This window comes from Verruconis gallopava, assembly GCF_000836295.1.
Source record: "Verruconis gallopava strain CBS 43764 unplaced genomic scaffold supercont1.7, whole genome shotgun sequence".
NCBI classification, from domain to species: Eukaryota; Fungi; Ascomycota; class Dothideomycetes; order Venturiales; family Sympoventuriaceae; genus Verruconis; species Verruconis gallopava.
Genome location: NW_015622143.1, coordinates 823,213 through 837,087, shown reverse-complemented (window position 1 = coordinate 837,087; position 13,875 = coordinate 823,213). Strand labels below are relative to the sequence as shown.

The following is a 13,875-nucleotide window of genomic DNA, read 5'->3' as shown; positions in this document are numbered from 1 at the left end:
CTGGCGGACGGATGATGGCGTGACAGTTCCAACATCAATCCGTAGACACAAATCATAGGCCAACCAGCCAGTGGTCCTGTAGTCGCAGGCTCTCAGAGCCTCGTTGCGTCGAACCAATCTACCGAAGACACTGAAGCAAGACATAACTAGACCGTGGAACGTGCTAAAAATATCGACACCTTAATGTTCGTTCTATAGCTCTCAGACCTTCCAGAAGAAGATCATGACGAGAGAGGAGCGATCCTTTCATACACAGACTCCCCATTCATCTGCGACATGTGGCTGCAGAAGACACGAGAGACTAAACGGCGAAGAGCACAAGCAAAAGACCAAGCGTACGAATGCGAGAGGCGGCCATAGGAGGGCCCGAAGGATGCAAGCTAGGGGCGATCCACATGGAGATAGACGAGTGACCAGATCAGCGGGGCTGCGAACGGAGGGCTGACGAAAGCGGGCTCATTGTCGCTCCGGATTGACGCAGACGGAGGCGTCCTTGTAGGATGATGGCGCTGGGACGACGGCCGGTGGGAGAACGCGTGCACATCCAGCGGTGCGGAACACGCAGTCGTCGATTTGCAGCGGGCTTTTGCATGAGCAGATCGCCAGAGAGCTGCGTAGTTCCATCGCCGGTCCCGCCGGGCGTTCAGCCGCCATCAGCGTTTCAGACGAGTCCCCTGGTCTGGACGTCGTGCATGTCGCCCGCGTCGTGCTGGCCAACGACGAGGCGGCGTCGACTCGCACCGAAATGGAAGCACGCAGTTCGTCCAGGTCGCCCCGTTGACCGTCGTCAAGGAGTCGTGCGAACTCCCTCCGCGCTGCCAAACGTGCACGCTCTCCCAAAGACAGCCGTTCCTCGTCGTCCTGTCCTTGTTCTGCCGCGAACTGCTTCTCGTCGTCGTTCCCCGTTCTTTTGACGTCCTCCCGAACCCGTGCCTGAACCAAGCGTCTCGTCCCGACAGTCTGTGTTTCAGGCTATCCGCGACCACCGTCCAGGTCGGCAGCACTCCACACACCGCAGAGAAAAAAATAAACAGCCCAGCTGGCGTCGCCACTGCTTGTCCTTGGTGCTTACGCAGCTGATCGCACGATTCCTGGGTCTCGGCTGCTGCAGAGTCTGGCCGTCCTCCACTTTCCCTCCAACAAGCGCGACCCGACGCTCTACTACCCCGAGAGTCCCCCCAAACCTGCGCGCTCGCCAATACAGTCGACCGGCACCTCCCCCTCCCCCTTTCTCGCAAGAAACACCGCGGCGGAGAAAAAAAAAAAGCTTAAGCAAGGGCGAAGTCATGCACTTGCATTAAGTCAAGCAGACCTCTTCTCTCCCATTCACCACCCGCGCAGAAGACGAACCAACGTCGCCGCCGGCTTCGGCTGCGTACTGACCCTCTCGCCTTTCCAGCGGCTTGCCCCACGTCCTGATACCAGGCCCGAGATACACTCGTTATGGCATTGCTCACGTCGAGGACGCCGGCAGGTTACGGATCAAACATGGCTACGTACAGGGTGCAACAAACATCGACGCAGCATCACGGTTTTTTTGCTAGCCCGACGGAATCGGAATTTTCCGAACACTTTGACAGCCCGGGTTCTGTAAGGTATGTGTTTAGATTTTGGACGATGAGCATATGACGGCCGGCTTTGTGGGGCAAATCGCAAGCAGGCACTGCCAGCAAGCAACTGGAATGTGGATTTCTGGTTGAGCGCGGGCGGTCCCGCCTGTCAACCACAGCGGACTGATTGCTTCGCCCACCAAAGTCGCAGCCATGTCTATACTCGATCTCGGCGGCATAATGGAGCTGATAGACGTCAGGAACTGGGACGAGGAGCGTGTTGCAGAATGGCTGCGCAGCATCAACTGCGCACAATACGTCTCCTTGTTTCTCAAGAACAACATCACCGGGTCGAACCTGATGGAGCTCGATGCTGCTTCCCTGAAGGAGATGGGCATCTTGAAGATGGGCGATCGCAAGCGTATCGAAGCCCAGGCAAAGAAGTTCCGTGCGTCGGAGTACAAGCGAATATCCAAACGCGTAACAAACCGAGTATGTCTCTGATCACCCGTTTGCGAATGGGAGCAAGCTGACGTGCGTGTGTAGGAGTCTCTTGCTCTGCTGGACAACCCGAACTTCACTCCGCCTTCCTCTGCTTCGCCGAAAGCACCTCACTCTGCACGGTCCGCCCAGAGCACAAGGGCTGAAAAACGTATGTCGAGGCAGATCTCAGACCTCTCGAACATGGCCGCCAGCGCATCCTCGTTCAATTCTACCAAGCCACTTTCTCGCCCTTCGTCCCCGTACATCGAACAAGATCGAGGCACTCGCTCACGGGGGTTCGGTGCTGTTGGCAGTCCTCAGCGCGAGAACACGGCCCCGAACTCCGGAAGAACCGACTACACGACGGTGGCTTCAAGGTACGCGGTTCAGCCAAACCGGGCGGCAACAGCGCCAGCGGAGACCCCACAAACCACCCGCTTCCCCGGCCATCGCACAACACCGAGCACGGACAGCACGAATGCAACCATCTTGCCCGTCGACAAGGCTTTGATACGAGTCATCTATGACACGGGCCGCACGTCCGTCGTCAACATTGAAGGTTGTAAGGGAGTGGAAGACATCATGCTCAAGGCACTCCGAAAAGGCGGCCTGAACGAGAACCACTTGAAGAATTACTGCTTCTACGTGCTCGATGGGACCGAGCCGAACCCAGCCTTGTGCAGGCGCATCAACGACACAGAGGTCTGGCGCGTTTGCTCCGACCGCAATAGGCTTGAGCGCAACCGCTTGATTTTGCGAAAGATCCACATGGGCGAACCAGACGACGAACAGCTCAAGACGGCTGCTAGCATTGCAAGCCAGATCCATATTCAGCAACAGCAGAATAACCTGATCATTCCGGCCAGTGCACGCAGTCAATTGAAGATTGAGAAAATCACAGGAGAGTCTCTAGCACCAGTCAGCTACCCCTTGTCACCAGCATCCATGAAGGAGCGTGAGCGCTTCCAATCCACCTCCGCCCAGATCACATCCAACGTGAAACCCGTACCGAGGCCAAGGACAGTCTTGAAAGAGCATTTCGGCGGCCGACCGCCTAGTGAACTCATTGCCTCAGATCTGTCGACCTATTTCCCGGAGTACGAGCCTGCGGAAATCGACCGCACCGTCCGAATGTCTGTTCGCCGCTCTCGCCGCATCAGCAGAGCCACAAGCAGACTTAGCACTGTCAGCAACTTCAGCGTCGCCTCCAGCCTAAGGGATGCACCCCCTCTACCCGCAATCTCCGATCAGTGGCTTTCTCAGACACCCAAGGGTCCTCGCCCTCTGTCTGTCTTGCGTCTTGGCGGCGGTCCAGGCTATCGGGACTCGATTGCCTCGTCAATGCTAGAGCCGCTTGACGAGGAGTCACCGCTAGAGCCGGATCGCAAGTCGTACGTCTCTTTTGCAGGCAGCGAGGTCAACAGCATCGGCCCGGAGGGTAATTCCACTCCCATGCACGGTTATTACGACGACGCTCGTAGCAGCATCGCAGGTACTAGCTTTAGTGGCGGAAGTGGAGAGGGAAGCGACTCTCTTAACAAGAGATTGAGTCAGCTGGTGCATGAAGATAGCGAGGAAGAGGATGAGGAGCTGAACGAGTTCCTCGAGAACGATTCTTGGGACAACGTCAAGTACATGAAGGGCGCTCTCATCGGCCAAGGCTCCTTTGGCAGTGTCTATCTCGCCCTGCACGCCATCACTGGTGAGCTCATGGCCGTGAAGCAGGTTGAGATGCCCACGGACACGGGCACTGCCATGGATACGAAGAAGAAGAACATGGTAGAGGCTCTGAAGCACGAAATCGGCCTCCTCCGCGAGCTCAAGCATCATAACATCGTGTCTTACCTCGGCTCCAACTCCGACGAGAGTCACCTGAACATTTTCCTAGAGTATGTCCCTGGTGGCTCCGTGGCCAGCATGCTCGTCAACTATGGTCCACTCGGCGAATCTCTCATCACCAACTTTGTGCGCCAGATTCTCAACGGGCTCGCCTATCTCCACAGCAGAGACATCATCCACCGTGACATCAAAGGCGCCAACATCCTCGTCGACAACAAGGGCACCGTCAAGATTTCAGATTTCGGCATCTCCAAGCGCGTTGAGGCATCTTCCCTCCTTACGCCAGCCTCGAAGAAGGGAGCACAGCGTGTCTCGCTGCAGGGCTCCGTGTTCTGGATGGCTCCTGAAGTCGTTCGCCAGACGGCCTACACCAAAAAGGCAGACATCTGGTCCTTGGGCTGCTTGATCGTCGAGATGCTGACAGGCCAGCATCCCCACCCCAACTGCACACAGATGCAGGCCATCTTCAAGATTGGCAACAAGACAGGCGCGGATGCCAGCCCGGCCATTCCAGAAACCACAAGCGAGGACCTGAAGGCGTTCCTGGGCATGACCTTCCGTGGCGAGCACGAGCAGCGCCCCAGCGCAGAAGAATTGCTGAAGCACGTGTGGATTACCAAGGAGATGAAGTAGATTAGGCATCTCCTGGGATCGAAGCGTCGGAGTTTATGATAGATGATGATAGATGCGGCGATTGTCTTACTATTTGAGCGAGCAGGCATTTGTGAGCGGATTGCGGGATTCAACGTGTACCATACTGTTGCTCCTTCCTTTTTTTTTATATATCTTCTTTCAACTCAAAAATTCACAAGTGATCTGCAGACTGCAACCGTTTGCTTCTTTGAGAATAGATACAATGCTCGCTTCCGTGATCTGGATGCGTGTCTCCAGCTGTACTACTTTCGCCAACACATCATGGCAGGAGTCCACCATGGAACGAGCCTGATACCAGGCTGTCCTCTAACCTGTCTTTGGTCACGTAAAACACGTCCGGGAGCCAGTCGACAGTCTTCCCAAGCATCATCTCGCCAACGGCCTGTCCGCATCGGAAGCAGTATCCAGTGCCAAACCCGTTGAACCCGGCAGCGATCCACTCCCCCCCTTCCGGACGGCCCGTGACGGCCTCGGGAAGCCTTCCGACAAGAGGCGAGCCGTCCCTTGTGAAACCCATGATTCCCGACCACACCTTCTCGACTCGCGGGGCGGACTCGACGTTCTGGAACAGGGCGGGCAGCACGTGGCCGATCTTCTTTGCGGAGTTTGGGTTCAGCCGGCCGTCGTCGCTGGAGATGATGTTCTCCAGCCTCTCGTTCTCGCCGCCGAGGAACATGCGGCCGGACGTTGGGTTCTGTGTCAGGTAGTACAAGCCGGCGTTGGGCACGCCGAGCTCCGGGTCGACGCGCGACTCGCTGACGAAGGACCACGACCGGGCGGCGCCCGCGTTGGGGAACGCGGGCCCCAGATCCTGACAGCTCATCGTGCCGCGCCAGGGGAAGATCTTGCCGCGCAGACGCGGGATCAGGTGCGGCGTGAAGCCGTTGGTGCAGTAGACGACCCTGGCGGCGCGCACGACGCCCCTGGGCGTGGTCACCCGGTACGGAAACCGGGCGTCGTCTGACGCGTCGTCGCGCTGGACCTCCGTCACCGGCGTGTGCGTCTCGATCGTCAGCCGATCCTTGTGTCGTTTCAGCAGCAGCTCCCAAATGCCCGACCACAAGCGATATGGCCAAACCGCGGCCGCGGAGCCGACACATGCGCCCGCGACGTTCTTCAGCCCGTACTTCTGTTTCTTCGTCAATCTCGGCTTTCCTCAAGTCATCCGGACACCCGTACCTCTTCGGCCACCTTGCCGCCGATGAATCTGTACTTGTCTCTGTGGCATTCTGCAATCGCCAATCAGGTATTGTCTACCTTTCCAATAGAACGTATGTTCAAAGGTTCCACATACCCGGCATGGCTTCATTCCAGACCTTCAGCGTTTCCTTTGCTTCGTTGACGATGCTCTCATCGTTCAGCACCAGGACTTTCTCCGTCCGTCTGATTTCTGATCGCTCCTTCAGCTCCGGCTCGTTCAGCGCGTCAACCATCTCGAAGGTCTTCTCGCAGTTTTCGAGAGTGAAGTTGGCGATCTTGGCAGCCATCTCCCGGCCCCAACCTGCAACGAGCTTGGGGAAGTCTCCAAACGATGGAGAGATGATGTGCCCGCCGTTTCGCGACGACGCCCCGCTAGCAAGACCTCGGGCCTCGAGCACTGAGATCCTGAGCATGGGATCCCCTTCGAGCAATGTCTTGGTGACACTACATCCAGTCATGCCGGAGCCTATCACGACCACGTCTGCGGTGTCAGGCAGCGTCTCCGAAGCCACATTTGCAAGCGAATGGAGCGGAACCTGCCACATTGGCACTGTGGGATTTGGGACTGGCAGCCCCGGGTCGAAGTCGAAGGCATTCTTTTTAGCCTCTTCTGTAGCAACGTTCGCCATGCGGACAAGTTCAGTACTCTGGGGATTATCAACTTCGCAGACGAGCTCTGTAGCAAAACGTCAAGGTTCAGCCGTTAGGAAATGTTGAGTCAACCGCTACTTAAGAAGGCCTTCGCTACGGTCGTAACGTGATATAAGGTAAGATGACACGCCATTTTCTCACCAGCCCTGCGAAAACAGTGATCAATAGCCCACGAGCTGCAGTCCATTCGCCTGCTAGCTCAAGTAGACCGGCATGATTTGGTTGGAAGGATATGTCGCTAAACCTAATTAGGAATGTCAAGCCGACATACTCCCCATGTGTATTGGTTATGCGCCTGCTGAGATCAGTCGAAGCCAGTGTACTTTCATGATCTCGACATGTTTCAGTAGCTTATATCGGCGTATATGAGCATTGGCCTCGTTTTAAAGGTGGGATGGATGGAGTCTGCAAAGTGGAAACAATATGTACCAAGCATGGCCCGTCAAGGCCTGTGATATACGCTTCAGAACTAACAAAGATCAATCAAAATCAGGATCGCACCTTTGTTCCTTTCGAGGTTGGACCGGAATATGTCAGCTCGTAGAACAAGGAGAATCTTGAAACGCCAATCGATGACCTGGAGCTTGGCTTATGAGCCGTGAGTCAACTTTTGCAGCTTGATATTCACGTGGTTCATCAGGTATGCTGCAGCCGCAATTTCGTCTTTTCGATAAGCCTGAGCAAGGATAAGAGATCTGGGGCGTCAACTTCGGCGTCAAGTAGGGGGATTTCCATCTCGTATTTAGTCTGATTTTAATCGAGTATACACACACAGCGGGACCTTTCCGCTGCACTTGTACGTGTGGATATGAGCTCAGCTTGTTCCAGAAATAGAACTAGATCAATGCAAGATATCGAATTAACGTCGCTGAGAACGACAGTATTTGACTCTTCTCACACAGGCAACAAGCCATTTGACTGCCGAGACGGCCGGAGAGATTCAAAAATGTTCCGGGTTTCCGTTTCACTCCAATATGCCGGTGATCTACGCGGAAGAGGCTTAAAAGGCCAAGCCACTTCCCCTCATGCGCGATGACCTCGTGCGTTTCGAATCGTCCGCGACAGCACCACCAATCACATCTGACGTCCTGATTCGGAGCCCAAACAAATGGAGCTTTTACCTTCTACGATCTTCACATGGATGCTGCTCCATCCTTTTCTGCGAGACGCCGGAGGGGAGGCGGGGTAGCTGTCATGATCCGTTCCACGACGTGGAAGATGGCCTCGGAACTGCAACGGCCGGCGCTGAATCGACGTCGAACTGGTGCCATACACCTTCCTCGAGAGGGGGTTTAGGGGGGTTCTTTTCTCTCCTTCTGCTTTCTACAACTTCGTCTTCCAGTCGCGCAGAGACTCGTTTACTTTCTCGTCATCTCTACGAACGCCAATCTCCTATCCCAACCCTCAGGCTTCGATTCGTGATTTCTGGCCTGCAACTTGTCATATCACACGTCGTCTCTGACACGCTCAAATCCCCGAAATTTTTCACGCAATGGCTGCTCCCGAGCTCCCAAAGACTTACAAGGCGGCTGTGTACGATCAGCCAGGGAAGATCTCGACCAAGATCGTGGATCTGGAAATGCCAGAGCCGGGACCGGGTGAGGTACTGATCAACCTGTTAGTATTGACAAGCCTGTTTCTTCGCGTCGCTTCGATGGGAAGCTAATCCTTTCACAGGACTCACTCTGGTGTCTGCCACAGCGATTTGGGTGTCATGACCTGCTCATGGAGAGCCCTTCCCTTCCCTACTCCCGCCGGCCAAGTTGGTGGGCACGAGGGTGTAGGAACCGTTGTGAAGCTCGGCCCAGGCGCCGAATCCATTTGCAAGATCGGTGACAGGGTCGGCATCAAATGGCTGTCCGGTATATGTGGAAACTGTCCTGCCTGTCTCGAAGGCGTTGACGCATCATGCGCTGCCGGGAAGGTGTCAGGATATTTCACCCCAGGCACATTCCAGCAGTACGCCATCGGACCGGCAAACTACGTCACGCCAATCCCGGACGGCCTTAGCTCCGAAGAGGCTGCTCCAATGCTGTGCGCGGGTGTCACCGTCTACAGCGCTCTGCGCAAGTCCGGCGCGGAACCTGGACAGACCGTCGTGATTCTTGGTGCTGGTGGTGGACTGGGCCATCTGGCCGTCCAGATCGCTTCCAAGGGCATGGCCATGCGTGTGATCGGCATTGATGGCGACGCGAAGAAGGACCTCGTCATGGCCTCGGGCGCTGAGCACTTCATACCTCTTTCTGTAGGCGACACGGTGAAAGCCGTTCAGGATCTTACGGGTGGAATGGGCGCCCAAGCTGTCATAGTGTGCACAGCCGCAAACGGCGCGTATGCCAGCGCGCCAATGATGCTGAAGTACAACGGTACGGTCGTGTGCGTGGGTGTCCCTGAGGGTGACATGGTGCCCATAGCTACTGCGTACCCGGGATTGATTGTGACCAAGTCGCTGAAGATTGTCGGATCGGCGGTGGGCAACAGGAAGGAAGCTATAGACACGCTTGACATGGCCGCGCGGGGCATCGTCAAGACACATTACAAGGTCGAAAAGATGGACAAGCTGACTCAAGTCTTCGAGGACATGCATGCCATGAAGCTACAGGGCAGAGTTGTGCTGGATCTTTCCACGTGAGCCTATGAGCTGTGAAAGAAGAGCGAACACGAAAATGCTTAAATGTACATTTCTGAGATCACGGCAAAGCCCGGAATGAACACCAAAAATTTAGCATTGCTGTCGTCACGAGATATGCCCAGATACATTAGCCATGGTTAAAATTGAGGTCTTACACGATCCTCCCAAATCGACAGAAGACATGTATGGGAGTAGTTCTCTCCCGCCGTGGATCAAACTGATGTATAGGTCGTGCAGTCTCGTTGCTGCTTTAAGCAGCATTGACATTTCCCTCTTTGCTCTCACTTCTCAATGTAAAAAATAGCTTCAAGCAGCGACGTCGACATCCATCGCCGCCGTGGCCTTGGCCAGCAACGCTCCCAAAGCCCCCTCCACATCCAACCCTGCGACGCCGAATTTCTCAATCGCATCTTGTGCTCGTGGTACACCAATCACCACGACATTTTGTGGTACCACTACATCCTCGATCCCGAAGCAGCCAAAGGCAACGACCTTCCTCAGCTTGGGTGCGCTCTTGAACAGACCAGCCAGAACCAACGTATCCACATTCGATACGAAGGACATGTCCACCTCGAGGAGTTCGGGGTACTGATTCTTGCCGTCAAAAATGGAAATGAGAGTGCCGTAAGGTATGTGTCGACAGGACGTAATATGCAGGTATTGAAGTTTCGAGCCAGAATGTTTCATCATCGCAGTGAAGCCTTGCTCGCCTAGACCAATGGGTACGTCCAGAGGGCCGTCAGGGTTGTTGTTGTCCACGTCCCGGGTCCTGCTCACGTCAATGAAACGTAAGGGTGGATTATTCCAATCACTGAAAAACCTTGCCCAGGCAGCATCGGTAATTGTGTCGTTGGTACTTATGCGCAATTTTTCGATATTTCCGCTGTGTGTGGCCAGCGTTTCAAGAACGGCGTCATCCGCGTCGAGAAAATCTTGAAGACTGAGAGTGCGAAGTTGAGGTCCAAGAGAAATGATAAGCTGTGAAAGAGCTTCATTTGGTGTGGAAACACCAGTGCTAAACTGCAATGACAAATGTTTGAGGCCCTTCAATTGACTGATGCTCTCGAGACAGTTAGTTGTCAGACTTCTGCACCGCTTCAGTTTCAGGCGTGCTAAGTTCGGACACTTGGAAGCAAGAAGCTGAACGTGGCTGTCTTGAAAGAAGGCATCAAGATCTGAGAGTTGCAGACATTCAAGAATACTTCCGCGCTCGTTGAAGTACTTCTCCCAAGTCTCATTATTAATAAGGTTTGCCGCATAAAGATGGAGCCAGCGGATGTTCGAATTCTTCTCAATCATGTATTCCATAGTTTGATTCTTGAATTGACAGGCGTTGTCAAGGACCAGTTTCTGAAGTTTGGGGGAAGTTGCAAACATGCGGACAAAGTCCTCGTGGTCTAGATCTGTTCTTCGTCAGCATTGTAGTGGTTATATAATACGGTCTCCATACATGCGCAGTCATGGACAGTAATTTGCTCATTTTCAGGCCGCAAGAAGAGTGCAAATGTCTTGGGTCTCATCACTCTTTTCTTCGTAAAGATCTCACTTAGCCGCTTCATCTGTCGTTCAGGCATATCGCCTAGGTCATCAACGTCATCTGCATATTTGGAAGCCTGCTCAACACACAGTTGCTGAAGTGTTTTCGCACCAAGAGTGATGTTGCCGTCAAGCCTGTTGCTCTCTATCTTTCTTCTTTTGCGTCCGACGGGTCCCGCTTTCCGCTTTTGCTCCTTCTTCGCCTTCTCAGCTTCTTTCCCGAGCTCTTTACCACACGGAGTGCATAGCAAACCGCCATCAGGTCCAGTTTTAGAGTATGGTGTGACAGTGAAGCGCTTGTCGCACAACTCGCAGTTCGCAAGCTGGCCAGGCAACTTGACAGCCTTCTTGTAACCTCCAAATTCGGCAGCAAGGTCATTGTCGAGATCGCTGAGCTCAGATTCATCATTCGAATTGCCTGCCTTCGCTTTGTCCTTACGATACTTGTCTTTCTTGCTCTTGATTTTGCTAATAGCTTCTTCTTGCACCGCTTTCCTTCTCCTACGCGATCGCGCAATCATCTCTTCGACAGCTGCTTGCTCCTCCTCGTCAATTTCTTCGTCGTCTTCATTTTGTCCGGAGCGATCTGCGGCGTTCTGGTTCTCATTTTCCGCGTCCTGTTCAACCTGAGCACGCCTTCGCTGATAATCATCACGAATCTGTTGGGCAGAGATATTGTTCGCAGCCAAGAAATCTGTCAGAGCGGACTGTCTACATGACTGTCAGAAACAATGGGCCAAATATATGTTGAAACGTACGGTCCGCGAATGCGATTTCCACCTCTGCGGCCGGACCTGAATTGTGCGTCAGTCATAGATCACATTTTCCGAGATTAGGGAGAATAGGGAGTTACATTTTAGAGCTCAACGAAAAGATTACGTAGTCTAGAAGCCCATGAGAGTTCGATGCACAACAAATTCTGAGGATTGCTGGAGGCTTGGAGCTGAATGAAACTGCTGGATCGCCACTCTTTCAAGGGCGCGTCAGCTTAGGCCTGGCGGTTCACCAGGCTCACACCAAGTCACGTGATAAAAGATGCCAGAAGCAATTTCTTTTCCTATTCCGGTATAGTGTCTTTCATTGCTCTGTGAGAATATATCTATTCATTCTTACGCAAAGCCATTGGATGTCCCTTGTGTCGACCCATTGAACTTCCTGCAAGTCCATCTAACCTACAAGCCTCGCCTACGAAAAAGCGTGAATAAATGGCTGCCCAGTAGTTTTACATCTAGTTGAGTTGCTTTGCTGTGTTCACTGCCCTCGTCAAGCACATCCAACATCCTCACGACTCCGACGACGAGCTGACAGCATTACTGCCACGCCATGGCCCTTTGTCGAATTCATCGTCTTCCAGATCGTTGCCGTGGATGCTGTCATTGCTTTCCGCGTCACTGTCGGTGCTCGACTCGTGCCCATTGCTGCCAGTTGATTCTGCAGCACCTATTTCTGCGTTGTTTGAATTCTATTTGAGGTAAGCATCATAATAGAAAAGTTTATTCTTCTGGTGCTATCTTACGTGGGAGCCAGCTCGAGGAAGATGTTTGCTTGCGTAGGAAGATTCGGCAGACGTGGAGACGGCAATCCGAGACCTAGGTACCACATGGCTCTGACCTAGGCCGCTAGCCCGACCAGAAGATAGTGGAACGCCTCCAGCAGTATTCATCCTAGCAGCATTAAGACTACTGAAAAGTGTAGATGCCAAGCGTGAGCTTCCAATCGAACTAACGGAGCCACTATCGGTCTCCGCGATTGAAAGTTTGTCGAGATTTGTGCTAATCGAAGCGTTGTCATAATTCTACGATTATCAGTAACTTGTTTAGATGATTTGGAACCTTTCATACCATGATGTGCGCCTCGGATGTGTCGTCGTCATCATCAGAATACAAGTCATCTGAAACGTCCGAGTAGTCGTAGTCACTCTCGTTATCACTATCTGTCCTTGTTGACGGCGCCTCAAGATGGACAGGATCGAAACTAGTCCTCTCATCCATGCAACTCAAGCATGTCTTTTCTTCCGTATCAGCATCCTTCACTTTTGACGAGGTGACAGAAACTCACGGCGTTGTCCCGGTCCTTACGCTGTGCCTTTGCAAAATGCCCAATGTCTTTCCACTCCTTGCAGACGATGCATTCGAGTTCGCTCTGTCCATTACCACTACAAGCGCCGCATAGAACAGCATAAGTCGCGTGCTCTCGACCCTGACGGTAAATGGCTGCGCGAACTTCGGCCTGACGGGCCTTGCTGTATGCCTCGGGACTCTTCGACTTCTTGCATAAGTCGCACTTGATGAACTTGGGCAGCTCAATCTTCTGAAGTCTGTGGATAATGTCAATGACACGAGTTGTTTTCTGTCAAGGTATGAAGTGCTAACTGGGTGTTTGTCAAATAGCCATAATTGCCTGTGACACTGTTGTACTTCATGCTTTTCTTCTTTCCCATATTTAGGATCTTGAAAGCTCGCGAGGAAGTCGTATTAGTGGTAGCGACAAGATTGCAAAAGATTTTAGCACTCTCTTTGAGGATGATTCGAAGTAAACTACGTACGGAGATGGTGTGGTACTATGTACGTTGGAAGGTAGCTGCGGCTGAAGCGACATGACACGAAAGGCATTGATTGTTGAGGTTACGAGCGGTTTACTACGGCATCACTGTACACTCTTGATATCAAGATTGCATGAAGCTCTAAGGTTTGACCGGACAAGACTCATATCATGTTAAACGATCTCCAATTTAACATGGATCGTCAGAGCAGTCTGTTTCGCTATTTGCAGTCGACCTCCTCCGCTACGTTCGTCACCTACAACCGCATCCCAGACAACTTGATGTGATTTGATTCTTCACAGAAGTATTGACATGTAGTTGCTTCTGAAGTTCTCTAATGAGCGCATCATTCACGTTTTATGGAGTTAAAGGCTTCGCCTCCACCTTTTTCTTCGTGACAGGACGGTACTTATCCTCGGGCTTTTCACGATTGCTGTATCGCTATACCGGAAAATTGTTCTTAGCATTTGGATTATTGAGGAGCACTGCACTGAACTTTTGGGTCGGGTGATTATACTTATAAGTTAAACTCCCAATTTCGTGGTGTTCTACGGCTTTGTTTGGTCCTTCAATAAAGTCATGAAATAATGATTGATGTTCGCGTAAGGCACGAGAGGACTAACATGATTTCACTTAGTTTGATTTTTTGTATGGCTCCGAGCCGGAGTGAGTTACCATTGTGGTCTGACTTGTAGCTCGATTGTCGAGAACAGGTGCGGGTGAGAGAAAGACCCAAAGGAGCATGAAGTTTTATGATGAAATCAGCCATAGAGTATAACAAAAATAAT

At 52.8% G+C, this 13,875-nt stretch overlaps 5 protein-coding genes across 5 annotated transcripts; 2 read left to right on the top strand and 3 right to left on the bottom strand.

Moving 5' to 3' along the window:
* The first annotated feature begins 783 nt into the window (after nt 1-783).
* On the top strand, nt 784-4,708 carry PV09_02946 (uncharacterized protein). Its single transcript, XM_016356076.1, has 3 exons — nt 784-1,595; nt 1,811-2,042; nt 2,097-4,708. Exons 1-3 carry the CDS (start codon nt 1,444-1,446, stop codon nt 4,503-4,505), a joined length of 2,793 nt encoding a protein of 930 aa, XP_016216382.1. The 5' UTR covers nt 784-1,443; the 3' UTR covers nt 4,506-4,708.
* Nucleotides 4,572-6,597, bottom strand: PV09_02945 (uncharacterized protein). Its single transcript, XM_016356075.1, has 3 exons — nt 5,821-6,597; nt 5,706-5,755; nt 4,572-5,655 (listed from the first exon to the last, which is right to left on the bottom strand). The coding sequence occupies exons 1-3, from the start codon at nt 6,353-6,355 to the stop codon at nt 4,786-4,788; spliced, it is 1,455 nt and encodes a 484-aa protein (XP_016216381.1). The 5' UTR covers nt 6,356-6,597; the 3' UTR covers nt 4,572-4,785.
* Nucleotides 6,598-7,532: 935 nt separating this feature from the next.
* On the top strand, nt 7,533-9,214 carry PV09_02944 (uncharacterized protein). The gene is made up of 2 exons (XM_016356074.1): nt 7,533-7,994; nt 8,055-9,214. The coding sequence occupies exons 1-2, from the start codon at nt 7,870-7,872 to the stop codon at nt 9,007-9,009; spliced, it is 1,080 nt and encodes a 359-aa protein (XP_016216380.1). The 5' UTR covers nt 7,533-7,869; the 3' UTR covers nt 9,010-9,214.
* On the bottom strand, nt 9,093-11,497 carry PV09_02943 (uncharacterized protein). The gene is made up of 4 exons (XM_016356073.1): nt 11,399-11,497; nt 11,304-11,339; nt 10,460-11,256; nt 9,093-10,412 (listed from the first exon to the last, which is right to left on the bottom strand). Coding segments are annotated over exons 1-4 (1,932 nt in total). The 5' UTR covers nt 11,401-11,497; the 3' UTR covers nt 9,093-9,315.
* Nucleotides 11,498-11,827: 330 nt separating this feature from the next.
* PV09_02942 (uncharacterized protein) lies at nt 11,828-12,985 on the bottom strand (the record flags this gene model as incomplete). Its single annotated transcript, XM_016356072.1, has 5 exons — nt 11,828-12,007; nt 12,062-12,340; nt 12,387-12,551; nt 12,604-12,862; nt 12,918-12,985. 5 exons carry the CDS (start codon nt 12,983-12,985, stop codon nt 11,828-11,830), a joined length of 951 nt encoding a protein of 316 aa, XP_016216378.1.
* Nucleotides 12,986-13,875: the final 890 nt, after the last annotated feature.

What these genes read in the sequence shown, in the direction of transcription:
- PV09_02946 (XM_016356076.1), top strand. Translation starts at nt 1,444, where the DNA reads ATGGCATTGCTCACGTCGAGGACGCCGGCAGGTTACGGATCAAACATG. An exon ending in GACAGCCCGGGTTCTGTAAG is followed by an intron (nt 1,596 to 1,810) that starts GTATGTGTTTAG and finishes GATAGACGTCAG; the next exon opens with GAACTGGGACGAGGAGCGTG. An exon ending in CCAAACGCGTAACAAACCGA is followed by an intron (nt 2,043 to 2,096) that starts GTATGTCTCTGA and finishes GTGCGTGTGTAG; the next exon opens with GAGTCTCTTGCTCTGCTGGA.
- PV09_02945 (XM_016356075.1), bottom strand. Translation starts at nt 6,355, where the DNA reads ATGGCGAACGTTGCTACAGAAGAGGCTAAAAAGAATGCCTTCGACTTC. An exon ending in CTGGAATGAAGCCATGCCGG is followed by an intron (nt 5,756 to 5,820) that starts GTATGTGGAACC and finishes TGGCGATTGCAG; the next exon opens with AATGCCACAGAGACAAGTAC. An exon ending in GCGGCAAGGTGGCCGAAGAG is followed by an intron (nt 5,656 to 5,705) that starts GTACGGGTGTCC and finishes ACGAAGAAACAG; the next exon opens with AAGTACGGGCTGAAGAACGT.
- PV09_02944 (XM_016356074.1), top strand. Translation starts at nt 7,870, where the DNA reads ATGGCTGCTCCCGAGCTCCCAAAGACTTACAAGGCGGCTGTGTACGAT. An exon ending in GGTGAGGTACTGATCAACCT is followed by an intron (nt 7,995 to 8,054) that starts GTTAGTATTGAC and finishes ATCCTTTCACAG; the next exon opens with GACTCACTCTGGTGTCTGCC.
- PV09_02943 (XM_016356073.1), bottom strand. An exon ending in GGAAATCGCATTCGCGGACC is followed by an intron (nt 11,257 to 11,303) that starts GTACGTTTCAAC and finishes ACAGTCATGTAG; the next exon opens with ACAGTCCGCTCTGACAGATT. An exon ending in TACTGTCCATGACTGCGCAT is followed by an intron (nt 10,413 to 10,459) that starts GTATGGAGACCG and finishes GACGAAGAACAG; the next exon opens with ATCTAGACCACGAGGACTTT.